Below are 16,883 nucleotides of genomic sequence, written 5' to 3'. Positions count from 1 at the left end.
ACAGCTGCTTCAAATATTTTCCAGGTAATGCCAGTTTGTGAACATCACATCAGTTGTAGTGTTAAAAGCTGGTTGATTTTGTTTCTTGATGCGGAGTTGCTCCGATTTATTATCTAATTTTGGCATCAATCACCAATAAAGAGCTGATTATTTCTGCTTTATGTTGTAATGATTATGTCAGCGATTGCACAACAACCCACACTGTGTGTGTGTGTGTGTGTGTGCGTGCGTGCGTGCGTGCGTGCGTGCGTGTGTGTGTGTGATGTGTTCAGCCCACAGACCTGTCAGATCCCAACCCGGTTCAGATGCTAATCCTGTGTGTTCACCTGTATGAGAAGCTGCCTCAGTATGTGCCCGTACATACCATTACTCTATCAGGAGGCCTGCACAGCACCTTCAGCAAGCAGGTAACACACACACACTCACACACAGTACTGACTTTTTTGAGGAGACACTGAAAGAAAGATTTGACTGCATGACTTATAAGTCAAATAAATGAGGTGCATGGAGACTGGAAATAGCTCAGAAAAGAACCCGGACAGATAGATAGTCACCCACACACACACACATCCATACATACATACACCACACTCTGCCTGCAGACATCCATGCTCACTAACTCAGATCGCACACAAACACACAACAGGACCACAGAGACAGACATGAATAGGATTATGGGCCTTGTCACATCCACTAACAGGATTAGAAACACTGACAAATATACATCTGGATAATGATCCAGACAGTCAGGTTAAGCCACATTACAACCTGAGTAGAAATAGGTTTAACTTTGTAAGGCTAAGCAAGATTAATGTTTGTGTTTCTGTGTGTGCGTGTGTGTGTGTGTGTGTACAGGTGCGTGTGAAGAACCCATCCTCCCAGTCTGTTCGATACAGGGCTCTCCTGTTAGGAGAGGATGCGCCTCTCTTCTCTCTTCCCGGTGGATCGACAGTCACCATTCCTCCCAAGTAATTATTTATTCAGGAAATTACAGTTCATAATCATTTTGTCCCTCAAAGCAGTGACTTCCCAACCTGGGCAACTTTATCTCATGGAAATGTACTTAAAAACAACTACGACGTGTTCCTTTTACATGCTGCTTTATATTTCAGACGCAAATGTTTTCTACTTTGTTCCGCTGCATTTATTCCACACCTATAGTCGCCTGTTTAATATTAAGATGAACTGTTATCACTTTATAAAACGTGTGCAGCTTGAGAATAATCCACTCAACAGACGATCAACGAATTCATATTCATTCCCGGTTCCTTCTCAGTCCCCTTAAGCTCCATTGTATTCACAACATGTCATGATCTTTGATGACTTTCTTCGATCTTTTACCGATCCTCTATATTTCGCAGACATTCTGTATTTCTTGCGAGTAATCACACTTGTCAGCACACAGTGACAAAAGGTGAATTAACCAATCCCAAATATTGCATGCGTACTTCTCATAACCATCCCTCCTCCACTGTTTGTGACATCTGGAAAATGAGAAAACTAACAGAAAGCAGAAGTGGAGCTGTGACTGCTATGCATCCAGACTGAAATCACCTTACCTTGAGAGACTAATTGAAACATTCCATTTTAATCTAAAATTTGTTTGCAGTGCACTGAGCACAATCTGCTCAGACCACACATACTGTTTAATGATGTGTTTACAGCCATGTTTTTCTGGGATGAAGCGTAAATAATTGAGGAAAAATAGCAGTCTTGTGCAATAAGATTTTAATTATGAAACATTGTGTGCTCCTTTGAAATCTGCATAAACAATTAATACTTCAATAAAACTTGTATCGTTAGTGAGCAAGTGCTGCCTTTGCATCTGCACTTCTGAAAGGCTTGTCCTGGGCAGACCTGTGTGATGGAAAAACACTTAACGTACAGCTCTGTCCAAACTGAAGGCATCCTGGTTTGTCTTGCTCTCACAGGTCAAGCAAAGTGGTGACCGTCCACTTCAGCTGCTCCTTCCTGCAGTCAATGGAGGCGGTCCTCGTGCTCAGATCCAGCCCTGCGTTTGGCCTCTGCTGTGCCACTCTCGCCTTCGCTCTGAAGACGCACATCACTCACATCATGCCCACAGTGAGTGTGATTTACACCGACGGTCACCCCACTGGCAGAGCAGTTGTCTTCAAGCCTCTCACTGATTCGCATTCCAATGTGACGTGACAGGGATGGCTGGTTACAACAGTGTACAGATATGAAGAGACGACCACGGTCTTTGTTTCACTTTGTCTCTCCTCAGGAAACTGTCCAGTGCGAGTCGCCATGCTACCAGCTGGAAGTCCTCCAAGTGCCGCTAACAAACGTGTTTTATAAAGAGGCAAAGTTCAGGTGGGTGATTAGAAGGATCAGAATTAAACTGTATTGACATTATTGGTTGTATGTCATCACTTTGGAAAGGCAGATTTTTGAAGACATTTAAAAAAAACAAAAACGTGTGTGTTCAGGGTGGTGCTGGTGGAGTCAGGGTCCAATCCACTGGAGCCGGAAACCACGACACAGAGTCTATTTCATCAGGCTTCGTCGAGGGTCGGGTACGAGACACACGGCTCACGTACTGCATCAGTAACATGTAGAACACACATGGAGTGAACTATTGGCTATCCATCATCTGTCTGGTACAGTGACAAAAAGTCTAACTTGTTTTGGCTTTGGGGCAGAGAGTTGGGTGAGACAATAACTTTTGCATAAATACCAGAAAAAAGACTTGACAGCGGTTCTGGTTTATGTAAATGATTTGCAAATAGACTTTACTCGTGAACCACATTTCACAGCTTCCACGCTGAGTTACACAGCAGTGATGACAGCTCGGAGTAACATGGTCTTTCCTAACGACACTCAGCGATACAGACAGGGTGAAATGTGAGATCGAGCCACCAACCTTGTGATGAGGCGACGTGCAGCTTTACCAACTGAACCACAGCCGCTCCGAAAAGAGACACAATCCACAAACTGTGAAAAGGTCTTGATGTAACAGGAGGACTATTTACTTCTGGGGCCGGTTTCTACCCAGCAACCTTACAGTGCCACTAAGACTCCACGACTTTTGTACTTAATTTTGAATAACTACATTTGTCATATATATGCAGCTCTTTACTCAAGTCAGTCAGAGCAGCACTGAAGTGTCCTGAAGGGTTGCTGGTTGGTTGACACCCCGGCTCCTCCTCTTCATCAGCGTTGATGATGAGGATCTGAAGAAGAGCTGAGGTCATCTGTGGTTTACCCAGATCAAGCTGCATCGTTTGATATCCACAAACCCCAAATGGCTGTGATATTCTGTCCTCCTCTTCCTCAATATTTCAGTATGGAGAAGATTCCTTCACACCAGATCTGTGTCGAGCAGACGGAAGGTAAGCGAACAGCACTAATGTACACTCAGTCTTTACTGCTCTAATCATCGTCTCTGTGTGACTGCAGAGCCTTAATTCATGCGTGCTGTTGCTATTTTGTCATGCATCCAGACAGTGAAGGCAGTGAGTTCCTGAGTGCAGTGAGGGATGTTTATCTGAAGCCAGGCCAAGCAGCCACTCTGAGGATTCACTATCTGCCCTTCTGCCCCGGCACCAAGCACTGCTCCGTGCTGCTTGTTTCACTGGTCAGTATGAGTTGCTATGAGTTTCAGAGTCTCAGCCCCCCCCCCCCCCCAAAAAAAATAAAAATGCACATTTGTTTTCCCATTTTGAAAAACTTCAGACAGTTCTGAGTGCTGACGGAACCTTATCCTAGTTTCTAATTCCTCTGACAGTCTGGAACAAGACGACAGCAATGAGTTTAAATAAATTAGAATTGAATCGCTTTTCTTGCCCTCCAATCAATATCTGAGACAACACATTAAAAATGGAAATTACACACCGGCATCCTGAAATCTCACGCTGCCAAACCTTTCTACACATTCTACTTGGAAGCAGAAACACATTATCCTGCAGCGTGTGTGTTTAGAGGTAATCATTTGGTTTTTGTGCAAGTTGAATCTTCTTGAAAGGCGAACAACTGATGAGAAAACACGAGTACTTGTGCTTGAAATTGCTTGTTGACTTGTGCTTCCAGGTGGGAGACATGGTGTACATGGTGAAAACCACATCACAACTGCCCCTTCCCTCCCCTCTGACTGCAAGGCCCAGTGCTCACATCGAGTCCATCCCCCAGAATTCAGGTGCGATTGTAGCACAATGGGAACATTGTGTTGTATTGTCCGATTAAAGCAGCACCTTTTACAGTGTATGCGACCAGAGGAAGTGTTTAATACCAACATTGTGCAAAGCAACAGCAATCTAGCTGACATTTAAACCAACAAGCCACAGCACTTCTTCATTATCTTTTTATAAATACAGCAACATGAGGAGTAACAGCGGTTTTCAGCGGATTGAAGCTATTAAGAATGAACTCATTCACCTACTCATGCACAGCAGTTTGAAGACATCCCGGCCTGATTAAAACTCATTAAAATGAGTCCACATACAGCTCCTGTATACAAACTCTGTGGCCTACAAGCCACTTTCCAATAACTGGTAGATTATTGTTTTCACAGTTAATTGGAGGATGAGTGTCATTTTAATCACATGTGAGCCAGGTTATAATCAACATTCCTCCAAAAAATGGTATGACTGAATTTATTTCAAGGTTAAAATATCAAATACATGCATTGATTGACAAGGAAAAAGTTATTTCGATAACAGATGACTCATAAATCCTCATGATCGAGGTGATGGAAACGGTTTTCTTGGATGCTTTCACAAAGGTTGTAAAATCCCGATCAATAGGTGCAGCTTAACTACACTGTGTGTACTACACATCTGCTTATTCCCTGTAGTGTGTTACATTATTACATGTTATATAAGATCTGTCCTCGTGTATTTGTCCTGTGCTGCAGCCACAGCTGTGTGTGTGTCAGTGCTGAGGCTTCGGTGCGCGGCGGGGCAGCTGTGTGAGGAGGTGCTGCGAGTGCCCCGGATCAATATGCAGTGGGAGCAGGCTCTGGCCGTCTGGGCTCAGCACTGCATGAGCGCCGACGAGCGACGGAGGAGACTGCTGACACACACTTTGCATAGCAGCACTGTAAGGGCGACCACGGCCACGCAGAAGCTCTGCAGACAGCTGGTACACACATGCACGTGCACACACACACACACACACTTTATTCATGTGTTCATGATGCATGTTGCGCTAATGATTCATGTTGGTGTGCAGGGTGAAGAGGTGGAATACAGTGTGGAAGTTTCTTTGCCTCAGTACTTCACTGTACCCTGCACTGTTACAATACCTGTAAAAGAAGACACTGATATACCGTGGGAAAACCCTGCAGGTGCACACACACACACACACACACACACACACACAAAGATATGACGACCCTTACAAACCAAGTCTTATGATGACATGAATTTCGTCTTCTAAAATAAAGATAATTAAAGCACATTGAATCAGGACATGGGCCGCACATTTAACAGCTTTACTTTGCTGAACTGGATGTTTCCTGGTTCCGTACAGTTTTATTTACAGTCTCTCCAGTGTCGTCAGCCTATTCTTAGCTCCGATCCCGTGTCACTGCTTTCACTCCAGCTTTAAAGTGCTTGTTAAGAACAACATGCAGCCCCTGCAGCTGACTTTCTCACCTCCCTGGCATGATCGCCAGTTGATGTGTGACTGGCATGGTCCTTCTTGTTTGTGAGGCAGAACCCATCATAACACCAGGAGCTGAATATTAGACCCAGAATAAAAGGAGACCCCACTTTTTCAGAGCAATATGGAGGACGACCAGGTGGCACTGCATGAACTTGGAGGCATGGTGACGACGTCTCTGTGTCGTCGATGGAGAAATGTTCAGTGACTGACACCTTAATTTTGGTGAAGCCACTTTAATTAAATGCAGCCAGCCTTGTTTGAGCTGAAGTGTGAAATGGAATTCCCTTTGACACATGACTTGAGTCGCACTGATGACAGATTTAAAACAATGGTGCTGATTAGGAGTTATTTTTAACGCAGGAAAGAAAAAAAAAAACCCCTGCGGAGTAAATGATTTGCGAGTCGATTTAATGAGCAGGTGAAATCGTGGCAGAACACAATGAAACAATCAGGAACTGTAATTTTCTCAATTAATACTCATCTTTGTTTCCTATTCTAATTTTTCTTCTTGCCAGCAATTGACTGAGTACTTACAGTGAAGCTGCAGAGTCGACGCTGACATTATCCTCTATCCAGAATGTATTATTGATTTAACAAAAATAGGAACATGTGTAATTCAAAGTCATGGCCTCCCAATAAGTTTTTAATACCTGTGACTATGGCAACTGCAGTGCCTGTGCCTGATCTATCAGCAAAGTCCAGCTCATCTGAAAAGATGCTGAACTGCTAGAAAGTGCTTCCCTTGGAGAAATGACTTTTCCCGACATCCCGAGTTATTGTACAGGAGTAAATTTAGTCCCTCGCTGCTCCAGTTTGAAATACTCTTCAAGTTTTTGACTTTTTGCTCCCTCAGGTTGAATCCTTGTGATTGAAACCCACTAATAGTCTCACTCATGGCATTTACTTAAATCACTGTCAATATTTTAGCTCAGACTGTCCTCCCCCTGCTCTCTGAATCTCCTCTGCTCTCTGGTTGATAGACTGCGGCTGTGTGGATATCCCATTACAGTTCCAGGCCGACGCGGTGGGGAAATACCAATGCAGGTTGGTCCTGAGGTCGTGGTTCGACACCAGGGTCTACTCATTGGAGGCGGTGGTGACTTCACAGGTACAAGTCGACTTGATTGAAGAGCATACATCAGGGTGGATGTCCTGCTGTTTGATCTGCTGAAATATCCCCTTTTGTGACGACAGGAGGAAAACATCCATTTGGACTTCACTTCACCGGCTCACCGTTCTGTAACACAACTCATACCACTGGTGAGGGACCGGGACAACCGAGTAGTTTTGATGAAAACATAACACACCAGGGTGTAAAATCACACTCCACAGTATGAGTTCATGAGATCCGTGGACCTGTTTTTAATCAATGTCTATGCTTCATCACAACCGCCTTTTGGAATTGGAGACTGTGCACGGCAACAATTTGAAATGACAAATTAAAATGGGAAAAATTATGTGGCATGCAAATGTTGGTATGAAAAGGTCTCTGAATATTACGAGGCTAATTGACTTGTTTTGCAAGAAACTGAAAAATAACTCAAGAACAAGAGACAGAGAAAAAGCTCACACACCACAGGTGCCTTTTATGGAGTAGATGATCTGATGAACTTTAGGGCGCCTTGCTGCATAAATCTGAATAATAACGAGGTTAAATTGGGATCCTTGATGACTTCTAACGCTGTGACAATGTTTGTTGTTTTGACTTGATGTTGCCCACAGCAGTGCCTGTGGCACTTGTTTGGTAGATTATCTGATGGCTACTTGTCTCCTGCAGCACAACGAGACACAGCAGGATTGGAAAATGCAGGCTGGATTGTGCGGTGACGGATTCTCCGGGCCGAGTGTTTTGAGCGTGCCTGCAGGGACCATGGTCTGCTACCCTCTTACCTTTCACCCTGCTGCACAACACACCGTCACGGTACAGCATCGCTTTGTTGTCTCTTGCTTCATTGCTCTCCTCTTTCTCTCCTGTGCTTTAATACACTCTCTGATTGACTGTGCAATCTGTGCTTTTCGGTTAGTGTGTGCCCAGTAACTTTACACACATCAGCAATAATTTTCAAGAAAGCCCACTTTAAAAAATCCCCCGCTGCCACGGCTCATCCACCAAGCCCTCATCTTTAGCCTCTCTGCTCATTAGCCTTCTCCGTTCCATCCGCACAGGGAACTTTCAGCTCAAGTACCACCACTTATCTTCCAAGCCTCAAACAGCAGCACACTGTCTGGCCTGTGTGGGTGTTAAGATGATATCTGGGAATTCAAGCCTGCTCTGTTGCTGGCTGCATCTTCCAATACTTTCTACAACACACTGCAGCACGCCGCCTATAAGAAACAGTCTTTGGACAAACTTTTGCTCTAATGCAGAGGGTGAGCTGCTCTCCCAGAGCAGTGGTTCCCCTCAGGTTGTCCGGTGGGGGATTACTTCTAAGAATCTCACATTTTAGTTCAAGTAGCAGACACCATCTGCGATGCAGCAAAAGCAGGTAGCTCTGTTTTTGTTACCAAAGTGGCAGCAGCAGGAAAGCCATCTTTAACACGACGAATCACTTCTTTCTTTTCTTTCAGATCTTTCAGCAAATTTGCTAAATGACTCATAAATATCAATTTGTTTGTGGAATTTTTGGATGCCGCAAAACTGAAGGACAAAGCAAGAGCTCTAAATTAAAAAAAAAAAGAAATCTGAATATTTTCACCATGTTGAAATTCCTCCTATTTTTCTTTTCCGAAGACACTCTAATAAATATTTTCAGAATTTTCATTGGTTGATTTTCAATGGAGATAAATTGACTGGCATCACACACACAATACTACAGTTTGCTGTGTGTTCAGTGGGTTTAAAAGCCTGTATTGTAAATAGAGGTTTACACAGTAGGACTGAACGAGCGCTCAGAACCTCTTTCAGAAACACATTGAAAGCAGTTGTCTCAGTTTTTCACATGTTATTGAATGTTCAAATGTGTGAAACCCTCCACAGAATAGCAGAATTCACCATCCAATAAAGTTTATATCATTATTGAACTGATGATGCAACCCCATATGCAATTAATTTTTAAAATACAAGTACTTCCAATCCCTTCCAGTCATTAAACCTCACATTTGACCAGACCAAACCGTGCTATTTGAACCCTGTCCAGAGTGGGTTTTTAAAAAGCTGTTTCTGTTTCTTCACACTGTCTGACCTCTGTCTGGGCTTCACTGCCCCCCCCACAGGGCCTGCTGTCTTTACATAATGACTGCAATGGTGCAAAACACGTGTTCACACTCAGAGGAGTGGGAGAGCGCCCCCTGCCTCTGGACCATGTGTTAATACATTGCCCTGTTGGAAAGACCACTTGCACTCAGCTGGATGTGCCCAACGACAGCCAGAACAAACTCTCTCTGAAGGTATGATTGGACATGGCAGCCACACACACTGCTGCTGAACATTAATTCATGCATGTTTTTGGCTTTGGTTACTGGAAATAAATACACTGTTAAGTTGTGTCAATACAGTTTATTATTTAATTCACAGTTATTGATTTTAGTTTTTCCTTTTGCAGCAACCCTGAAAAGCATAAAAAGCAGTCTGTGGCCACAGACAGAACATTGGTCGCATTCGATCGCTGCTTGTGTGATTGTTAAGAAAAATGTCTATTTATCACTGACTTTACAAAAAAAGAAAAAAGAAAAAAGAGTTGGAACAAAGATGCCTAAACTAAAAAAAACACATTCATATTCTTGGAGTCAAAGTTATTATTCATGCAAACATAAACCTCCAATCCCATTTTCTTCCAAAGAAACTATATATTTACTAGTTGAAAGATGTTTTTGTCATTGCTAAAAGAAAGAAGGAAATACAGGTGCTTTACAGGAATCGTGTGAAACTAACATGTATCACGTGGCACCTGTACATTCAAGACCGCGGTTGTTTGCGTGTACGCAGGTGGTGACAGACCTCTCCACTGTAACGGGTCCCCCTTGCCTTGAAATCGAACCTGGTCGCACTGCTCAATATACCCTGAGCGTGTTACCCTGGAAACGAGGAAAACAAACAGGTCTTTCATATTGAGGCATTCTGTGTTTTATTTCCACGCGATGTAAATGGCAAATTAATGTGTGTGTTTATTTCCATCATATGTGTCTAAATAACCACAACAGCTGCCTCCAGCTGCCTAAAGGATAAAAACACCTCTTCTCTCGCCGTCTGATTTGCATCCATATCTGCTCACTGGCATTTCTATATTTGTTTCTATGCCTCTAATACTTGTCTACATGCACATTGACGTGTAACTAAACAATATCTTTCCTCCCGACTTCTCCTTCAGGCTGTGTGTCCTTTGTAGAAAGTGACGCTATGCAGGAGGTCAATGAAAACCAAGGTAATCTGTGATTTTCTCAATGAACCACTCAGAAAATGCTCCTCCATACTTGGCTGTAGAGTGTGTGGACACGTCCCTTCACCAACACAGTATTCGTGCTTGTGTTTGCTTGTTCAGGAAATGCATCGACATGCTATGAAGTACATTTCTCCCTGGAGATAATTTGTGAGCCAGCAGCACCCATCAAGGTCATCGACGTGCAGTGTGTTAGTATGGTAAGTTCAACAAGCTATTAGATATACGTCTTTCTGTCTCTGCAGGTCAGAAGTCAATGCTAGCTTGAAGTGGACTATCATCCCTTTACAGTTGGGGAAATAAATCACAGATGTTATGTGTCATATTTGCAAAACTAACATTTAATATTTGAAAACGGATGTATACTGTTTCCATAATAATTACACAAACTGTTTTGATTGCCTCTGTGCCGTGAGATAAAGTTTGCTAAATCATGATGGGTGTTATCAGATAGGACAATTAAGGATTATTGAAACAACTTCAGTTAATTTGGTCACCCACCTTCTTTCTCCGCTCGGACCAAACAAGAGACAGACGAACACAAGCGTTATGTTCCAATCGTTTCCTCACTCTCAGAGCTCAGTTGCCATAGAGATCCCTGTCAATAACCCTGGAGGAGAGCTGCTGACGCTGGATGTGTGTGTGGAAGGAGGCAGCCTGAGCGGGGCCACGCAGGTTTCAGTCCCACCGCGGGAGACTCTCATCTACAAAGCCTCTTTCTCTCCGCGGAGAGTCGGGAAGTGCACAGGAAGGTGAGCCAGACCTCATTGTTCATTAGCCCTTCACAGGACGCTCAAAATGTACATCATGAAAACAAAGAAGTGGGTCAGTATATAAAGAAAGATTAAGCCTTTTTTCGACCAGGAATGGGCAACTATGATCATAAATTTCTTCCTTGACAATCATCCAACTTTTTCCCTGTGAAAAACAATAACGTTTCTTTATGAATTGACTTGTCGAACTGCAAAGTCTTGAGAGAGTCTCTTCTATACAATAAAATATATCTAGAACTGATTAACACCACACATTTTTTTTTATTCTTTCTAGCAGCCATGACCATCCATTGTTAGAGATCATAACTTGTAAGGAAGCCAACATTGTATTTATCAGTACTGAACAATGCAGGACGTCTGTGTCATCCATCATTTTATGCCTTGTTTTGTCTTTTTTTTTTCTGTGTGCTCTCTGCCAGTGTTCTGTTCCAGTCGGAGGCGGTGGGGGAGTTCTGGTACCAGCTGCAGCTCTATGCTCTCCCTCCTCCTGTCATCACTGAGCCTCAGACCTGCTGTCAGCTGGGAAAGTAGGTACACACACTCACGTCCTCAGTCTTCCGCTGCATGGATTACTGGCAAGGAGGGAATGAGATTACATCACTCCTCTTTGATGTGTGTAACGGATGATTATGATATTATGAAGTACAGTGGTCTTAGAAGAAAATATTTAATCTCTCACTCTCTGTGCATGTTAAACAATCCCCTCCAGAGATGTTGAAACATTAAAGAGCACTCTACTCCTGTAGAAAATAGAATATCTAAGAATATTCAAAGAGTTTTTTTGGTTTTTTTTCCAAGTCTGTATGAGTACATCCAGGATTATTTAGGAAACTGAAATGATGTAAATAAACAGAGCGATTTCTCTCTGCAGTGACTGAGAGGTCACATACAGCTGTTCTGAATGGAAATGCATCACAAACAAGCCAAAACGTTTACTTTACAAAAAAGAGTATGATCTGAAATCTGGCCTGCCACAGGGTTTCTCTGCAGCTTTTCCCTCCTCAGAACTCAGTTTTTGCAGCCTTCAGCACCCTCATGGTATGTCTTTGGCTCTGATGTTAGGTTTTCTTTTCTATCATGGCCTTACATCCCTGATCAAACTTTGTTAGATGTGCCTTGATGAAATAAGTGAATTACATTAATAAAGATTGAGATCTGTAAGCTTCAGCAGCTACACATACTTAGATGTTTTAATTGTGCTGCTTTGTGTTGGTGATCAGTAACACCGTTTTAAGTGTGATTACTGCTTTACTTTGCTTTTTCCGATCTCAAAAATGTGGGTAGTTAACACAAAGCATCTCATATCATCATGGAAAGCCATTTGTTTCCACATCAAAAGCACGGCTCAGACTGGTTGGACGTCACTTGATGGAGCAGCTGAATATGAGAGAGCAAGTCAATCTATTATCCCAATGGGGATTCTGCGTACAATCTGACCAAAAAAACTCAAGTGCAAATATATACGGTCTGTGTGGACTTCCTGCATTATATCTCATATACAGTAATTTGGGAAATGACATGCAAACGTTCTCCTTCAGTAAACATCCACTGAATCTGTATTATAGCGGCTGGATCTTCATGAGGAGTGTAATTGCAAGAACTAAGACAAAACCACAGTGCACCTGTTTATAATTGGACTTTATTACTTTTTTCTTTCGAGTGCAGCGCACTCAAGAAGGGGATAACAATAAAAACAGATAAACCATGTGACTGCGCAGTCGACGTCCTCATGCACCAGAAACAGAAAAAAAAACATCCACTTTTATACTTCTTATAAAATTGTAACTTTTGTGTCGATGGACCCACATGAATTTCCTGTGTTATTACACTGACGTCTCTCCTCTAATGAAGTCTTCCATGTCCGAAGAGTTTCACAGTCTGGATTCAGTGTCACATTACTGTGGCTGTTGTGTGTCTGAACATCACAACAATGCCGTGGATGAAAATAGCAGAAAAGACTGAAAAATAAACTGAAGCCGTCGCCATGGACTGTTGCTGTGGGACAATGTCTTTGTCATCACCTCCCTGACTGCCTTCACCTATTTTGAGACGCAGCTCCCTGAATTTATGACCAATTTCATTCACCCGACAGCTTTTCCTCAACGAGCTCCCAAAAGAGCTCAACATGTGAGAAGTCGACAGGAAAGGTTTTCCTCAGATGCTAAACCCTGGTTATTGGAGCAGCGGGAATGTGCGGGGTGACAAAAGCCACACGGCAGCGAGAAAGAAGATCTGTTGCATCCGCCCGAGTAACAAAGATCAGGAAGTCATCAGCCAGTGTGGGAGATACGATGTGCCTGTTCGCAGTGATCACAGGTGGAAAGAGGCAGTGTGTCGCAGCCACATACAGCGAGGAGACAAAGAAAATATAAAGAGGATTTGTGGAGTCTATAACCTTTAACACAAATGAGATTTTTTTATAAAAAAATTTTTAACACCCTCCCACCCACGAAAATCAGTATCTGCACATTTAAATCCAACCTCCAAATCCTTATCACCTTTTAAATGTAGTCTTTCATAAAATCCAAGACTTTTTTGGAGCCATTACAGCACACTAAACTCTGGAGGGCAAAACTAATGGATATTGACAGATGACAAATGCCTTGGCATGCAAAGGCCTGCTTTCAAATGAATTAACCACAGAGGTATACAGTCCTACCAGAGATCTGAAAAGAGATGTAAAAAAAAAACAAGAATGAAATAACAGTTACATAAAAAGACACTTTCCTTGATGGAACGTGCAGCCAGAAATCCTGAAACAAAACATGGTGTTTGTCCACATTGAATGAAACTTTTTAACATGTTGTTTCTGATGTGTACATCTCTGAAGCCCAAGGTGGGAAAACCTACGGATCTGATGCACACTGTAAAATAGTTTCAGTCTGAATTGGCTGTTAAAGGAGCAGCAGGTAAATTTTTCAGCAGAGCAATAATTATGTCGGCGTCAAAAAAAAAAAAAAAAAAAATTCAGATTCATGCCGTTTTAACGCGAGCTAACAAGCTCAGAGACAGTAACTACATTACCACACTAATGAATGATGATCAGAGTTGCATATTATTTGCAGTCGCTGTAATTAGCTGAGGAAATTGTAAACACATTATCTGGGTCAGGTGGAGCTTCTCTTTCCGCTGCTTTGCCAGTTGTGTCATTTGAGTGTGTGTGTGTGTGTGTGTGTGTGTGTGTGTGTGTGTGTGTGTGTGTGTGTGTGTGTGTGTGTGTGTGTGTGTGTGTGTGTGTGTGTGTGTGTGTGTGTGTGTGTGTGTGTGTGTGTGTGTGTGTGTGTGTGTAGGTGGACTAGACTGAGCATTCCTCTGGTCAACCCTACAGCAGAGACCCTGCAGGTGACTGTATGGAACAGCAACACCAGGAACTACACACTGGAGATGGAGTCAGGAGGCATTGTCAGTACACACTCACACACACACACACGGACTCACTCTCACCTTTGTGCCACTCCCCCTCTTTTTATCATCTATTGTTCACAATAAATGTTGAATCAATTTCAGTCCTAGATTTGAAGCCACTTTGTTCCTTTCCCTCGGGAAGCTAATGGTGTTTGTTCTTCATTGGATATTTGATTGGCTTTAGATTTCATCACATAAAAGGCCCGTAACACAGCAGGTTGTCTCCTTACACATATACACCCAGCAACAAAGAGTGAGTGTTGGCAACGCAAAGGGAAAGACTTAGTGCGTTACTGGATGAAAGCTGAGAGTTATACTGCAGTGTGATTTAAAGTGCTTCTTTGAGCACGAGTGCAGTAATCCGTCCTCACTGTCCCCTTAAAAGCTATTCCGTGTGTGTGTGTGTGTGTGTGTGTGTGTGTGTGTGTGTGTGTGTGTGTGTGTGTGTGTGTGTGTGTGTGTGTGTGTGTGTGTGTGTGTGTGTGTGTGTGTGTGTGTGTGTGTGTGTGTGTGTGTGTGTGTGTGTGTGTATGCCAGGTCACCGTGGAGCCCCAGTCCTCCTTCCAGCTCGGTGTTCGTTTCAGCCCCTCAGCCATTGGAGAGGGGAACCACAAAGCAAAGATCACATTCACCTGCCCAAAGGTGTGCATGCGCGCGCACACACACACACACGCACACGCACACACACACACACGAGGAGAGAAAGTGGATCACATCAATCACAATCCCCTGTGATGTCTCACACACAGAGTCACACTCACACGGGGACACGTCACATCTTTTCCCTCTCAAATTGGTTGAAGCTGGCGCTCTCATTTAATTCCGTGTCTCATCACTCTCAGTCGTCCACATAAAACCTCGAGCAGTCAGATCACCTCATGAAGCTTTACATCCCCAGCGCCGCGTAATACAGAAAACTCCCCGCCCGACCCTGCTTCTCTCTGACTCTCTCCACTTTACTGTACAACATGATGGATGTCCACATCTGAGACTATAATCCAGTATTTGGGTCCATGAAAAGTCGAGAGAATCATGTCCTTATCAATGATTACAAATCCATAAACACTGTGACGAGTCTGGCGTGGATCAAGTAGACTCCTTGCGTTTAGTAAGAAATCCTTTTATCGGACAAACGATCATATTTGGAAACTTTAGAATTTCTTTCCAGTTCTTCCAATCTTAACAATTTCATAAGACATAAGAAGATAGTTGTGCTTCACATTGCTTTTCATTGTGAAGGAATTTGTGCAAACAACAACAAAACATAAAACTTTTGCTTTTAAACTCAAATTGACATTAAAAACACAACGATTCAAACATTTAACTTGTAAATCTGGTAAAATATGAGGAAAATTACAAATATTAATCAAGGATAGCCATTAAAAAAGTTGCAATAAACATAAACAATATAATGGAGTTCACACAATCAATTGCAGTAATGCAGTGAGAAAATTACTTTGCTTTTGAGACATTTTGAATCTGAAGAATTAAATATTTGTACCTTTGCTCCATTTTGTGATTCACAACAGATTTTCATTCAAAATAAATGGTGTTATTTTATCTCTTGTTATGACTTCAAAAAGTCCATGGACTCTTTTATTGAGTGTCACTCAAAGGGTTCAACCTTGACAATGACAACTATAGAAACAGGACTATTTATCTGCGTTATCAAATAACTAAAACTATCCTAACCAAACTAGTGGATTTATTTTGATGTTGATTCTTTGCCGTTTGTGAAAATGTCAGTCATTGATTGACTTTGATCAGAATGACTTTAATTCAGTTCTTTTATTGGTGATTTGATGGCCATATTCATAGAACGTGGCTGCAGATGCTGCAATCTTATGTGCAATTTCCACAATTTTCTGGATAAATTGCTGTTGTAATGTATCATAGAAAGTTTGTGACCTCTGAAGTCTAAATCCATGACTCTATGACTCGTGTTAGGCCAATAAATCAAAGTGTTCGGTGTAAGATTTTGCACAAAATCCTGGAAGCGTTGGTGAAGGGAGAAGAAACACTGGTTGCTGCTCACAAAGGGAGAACATGCAAACAGCATGAACCTCCTAAGCCCAGATTCAAACCAGGCAGTTTTTGTGCTAACCACCTGAATCCAATTGTATCACTAAAAAAACTTTAATCTTTCAATATTTGAGTCAAAATAATGAAGCTGTCAGGTTTGTACTGACTTGGTTCTGTTCCCGCTGAAGCCAGACATTCTCATTTGGCTTCCTCGATGTCTTTCTGGTCACCCTCGACCAAATTATAATAAGATTTTCCAACCGGTCCTCAGCCTGCAATTTACTGGCTTCATGTTTTGACCTGGCCTCCTCTGTGTTTCCCTCCCCTCTGTATTCCTTTCATGCTTTCTTATTTTTACTTCATTACTCTCCCTCTGGCGACTTCTCTCTGCGTTAATCTGTCTCTGTCGGCGTTCAGTTGCAGGAATGGTGCGTGCTTCTGAGCGGACGCGGGCTCACGCCGCAGAGCGAGGTGCCCCTGAGCGTCTCATCAGCCATCGGCTGCGCCGCCTCCATCGCCATTCCCTTCACAAACCCCACGGAGCTCCCGGCCACGCTCAGTGTCACGCTCACAGGTCACAGGCGCCGCATTGTGCCACTCGCTTGTTCTCGTTACAGGTATGCGACACAAGTCACACTCATAAGGCTGTGCGTGTTTCTTCATGTCAAAGACGAGGACCCGA

The 16,883-nt window shown here is 42.9% G+C and overlaps 1 protein-coding gene across 1 annotated transcript in view; it reads left to right on the top strand.

Moving 5' to 3' along the window:
• LOC308147831 (cilia- and flagella-associated protein 47-like) overlaps positions 1-16,883 on the top strand; it is a gene marked incomplete at both ends in the record, with an annotated part of 45,691 nt that overhangs the window by 17,473 nt on the left and 11,335 nt on the right. Inside the window, 21 exon segments of the mRNA XM_080520164.1 lie at positions 273-407; positions 856-968; positions 1,932-2,082; positions 2,246-2,334; positions 2,451-2,537; positions 3,307-3,353; positions 3,465-3,598; positions 4,051-4,156; positions 4,874-5,305; positions 6,606-6,733; positions 6,820-6,885; positions 7,403-7,546; positions 8,839-9,012; positions 9,551-9,662; positions 9,933-9,986; positions 10,104-10,201; positions 10,578-10,753; positions 11,194-11,301; positions 14,065-14,176; positions 14,717-14,821; positions 16,619-16,775. Of these exon segments, the coding sequence (XP_080376290.1) occupies positions 273-407; positions 856-968; positions 1,932-2,082; positions 2,246-2,334; positions 2,451-2,537; positions 3,307-3,353; positions 3,465-3,598; positions 4,051-4,156; positions 4,874-5,305; positions 6,606-6,733; positions 6,820-6,885; positions 7,403-7,546; positions 8,839-9,012; positions 9,551-9,662; positions 9,933-9,986; positions 10,104-10,201; positions 10,578-10,753; positions 11,194-11,301; positions 14,065-14,176; positions 14,717-14,821; positions 16,619-16,775 (2,728 nt within the window).

This window comes from Blennius ocellaris (assembly GCF_963422515.1).
Source record: "Blennius ocellaris genome assembly, chromosome: 24".
NCBI classification, from domain to species: domain Eukaryota; kingdom Metazoa; phylum Chordata; class Actinopteri; order Blenniiformes; family Blenniidae; genus Blennius; species Blennius ocellaris.
The sequence above is the reverse complement of the archived record's forward strand: the minus strand, read 5'-3'. Positions and strand labels throughout refer to the sequence as shown.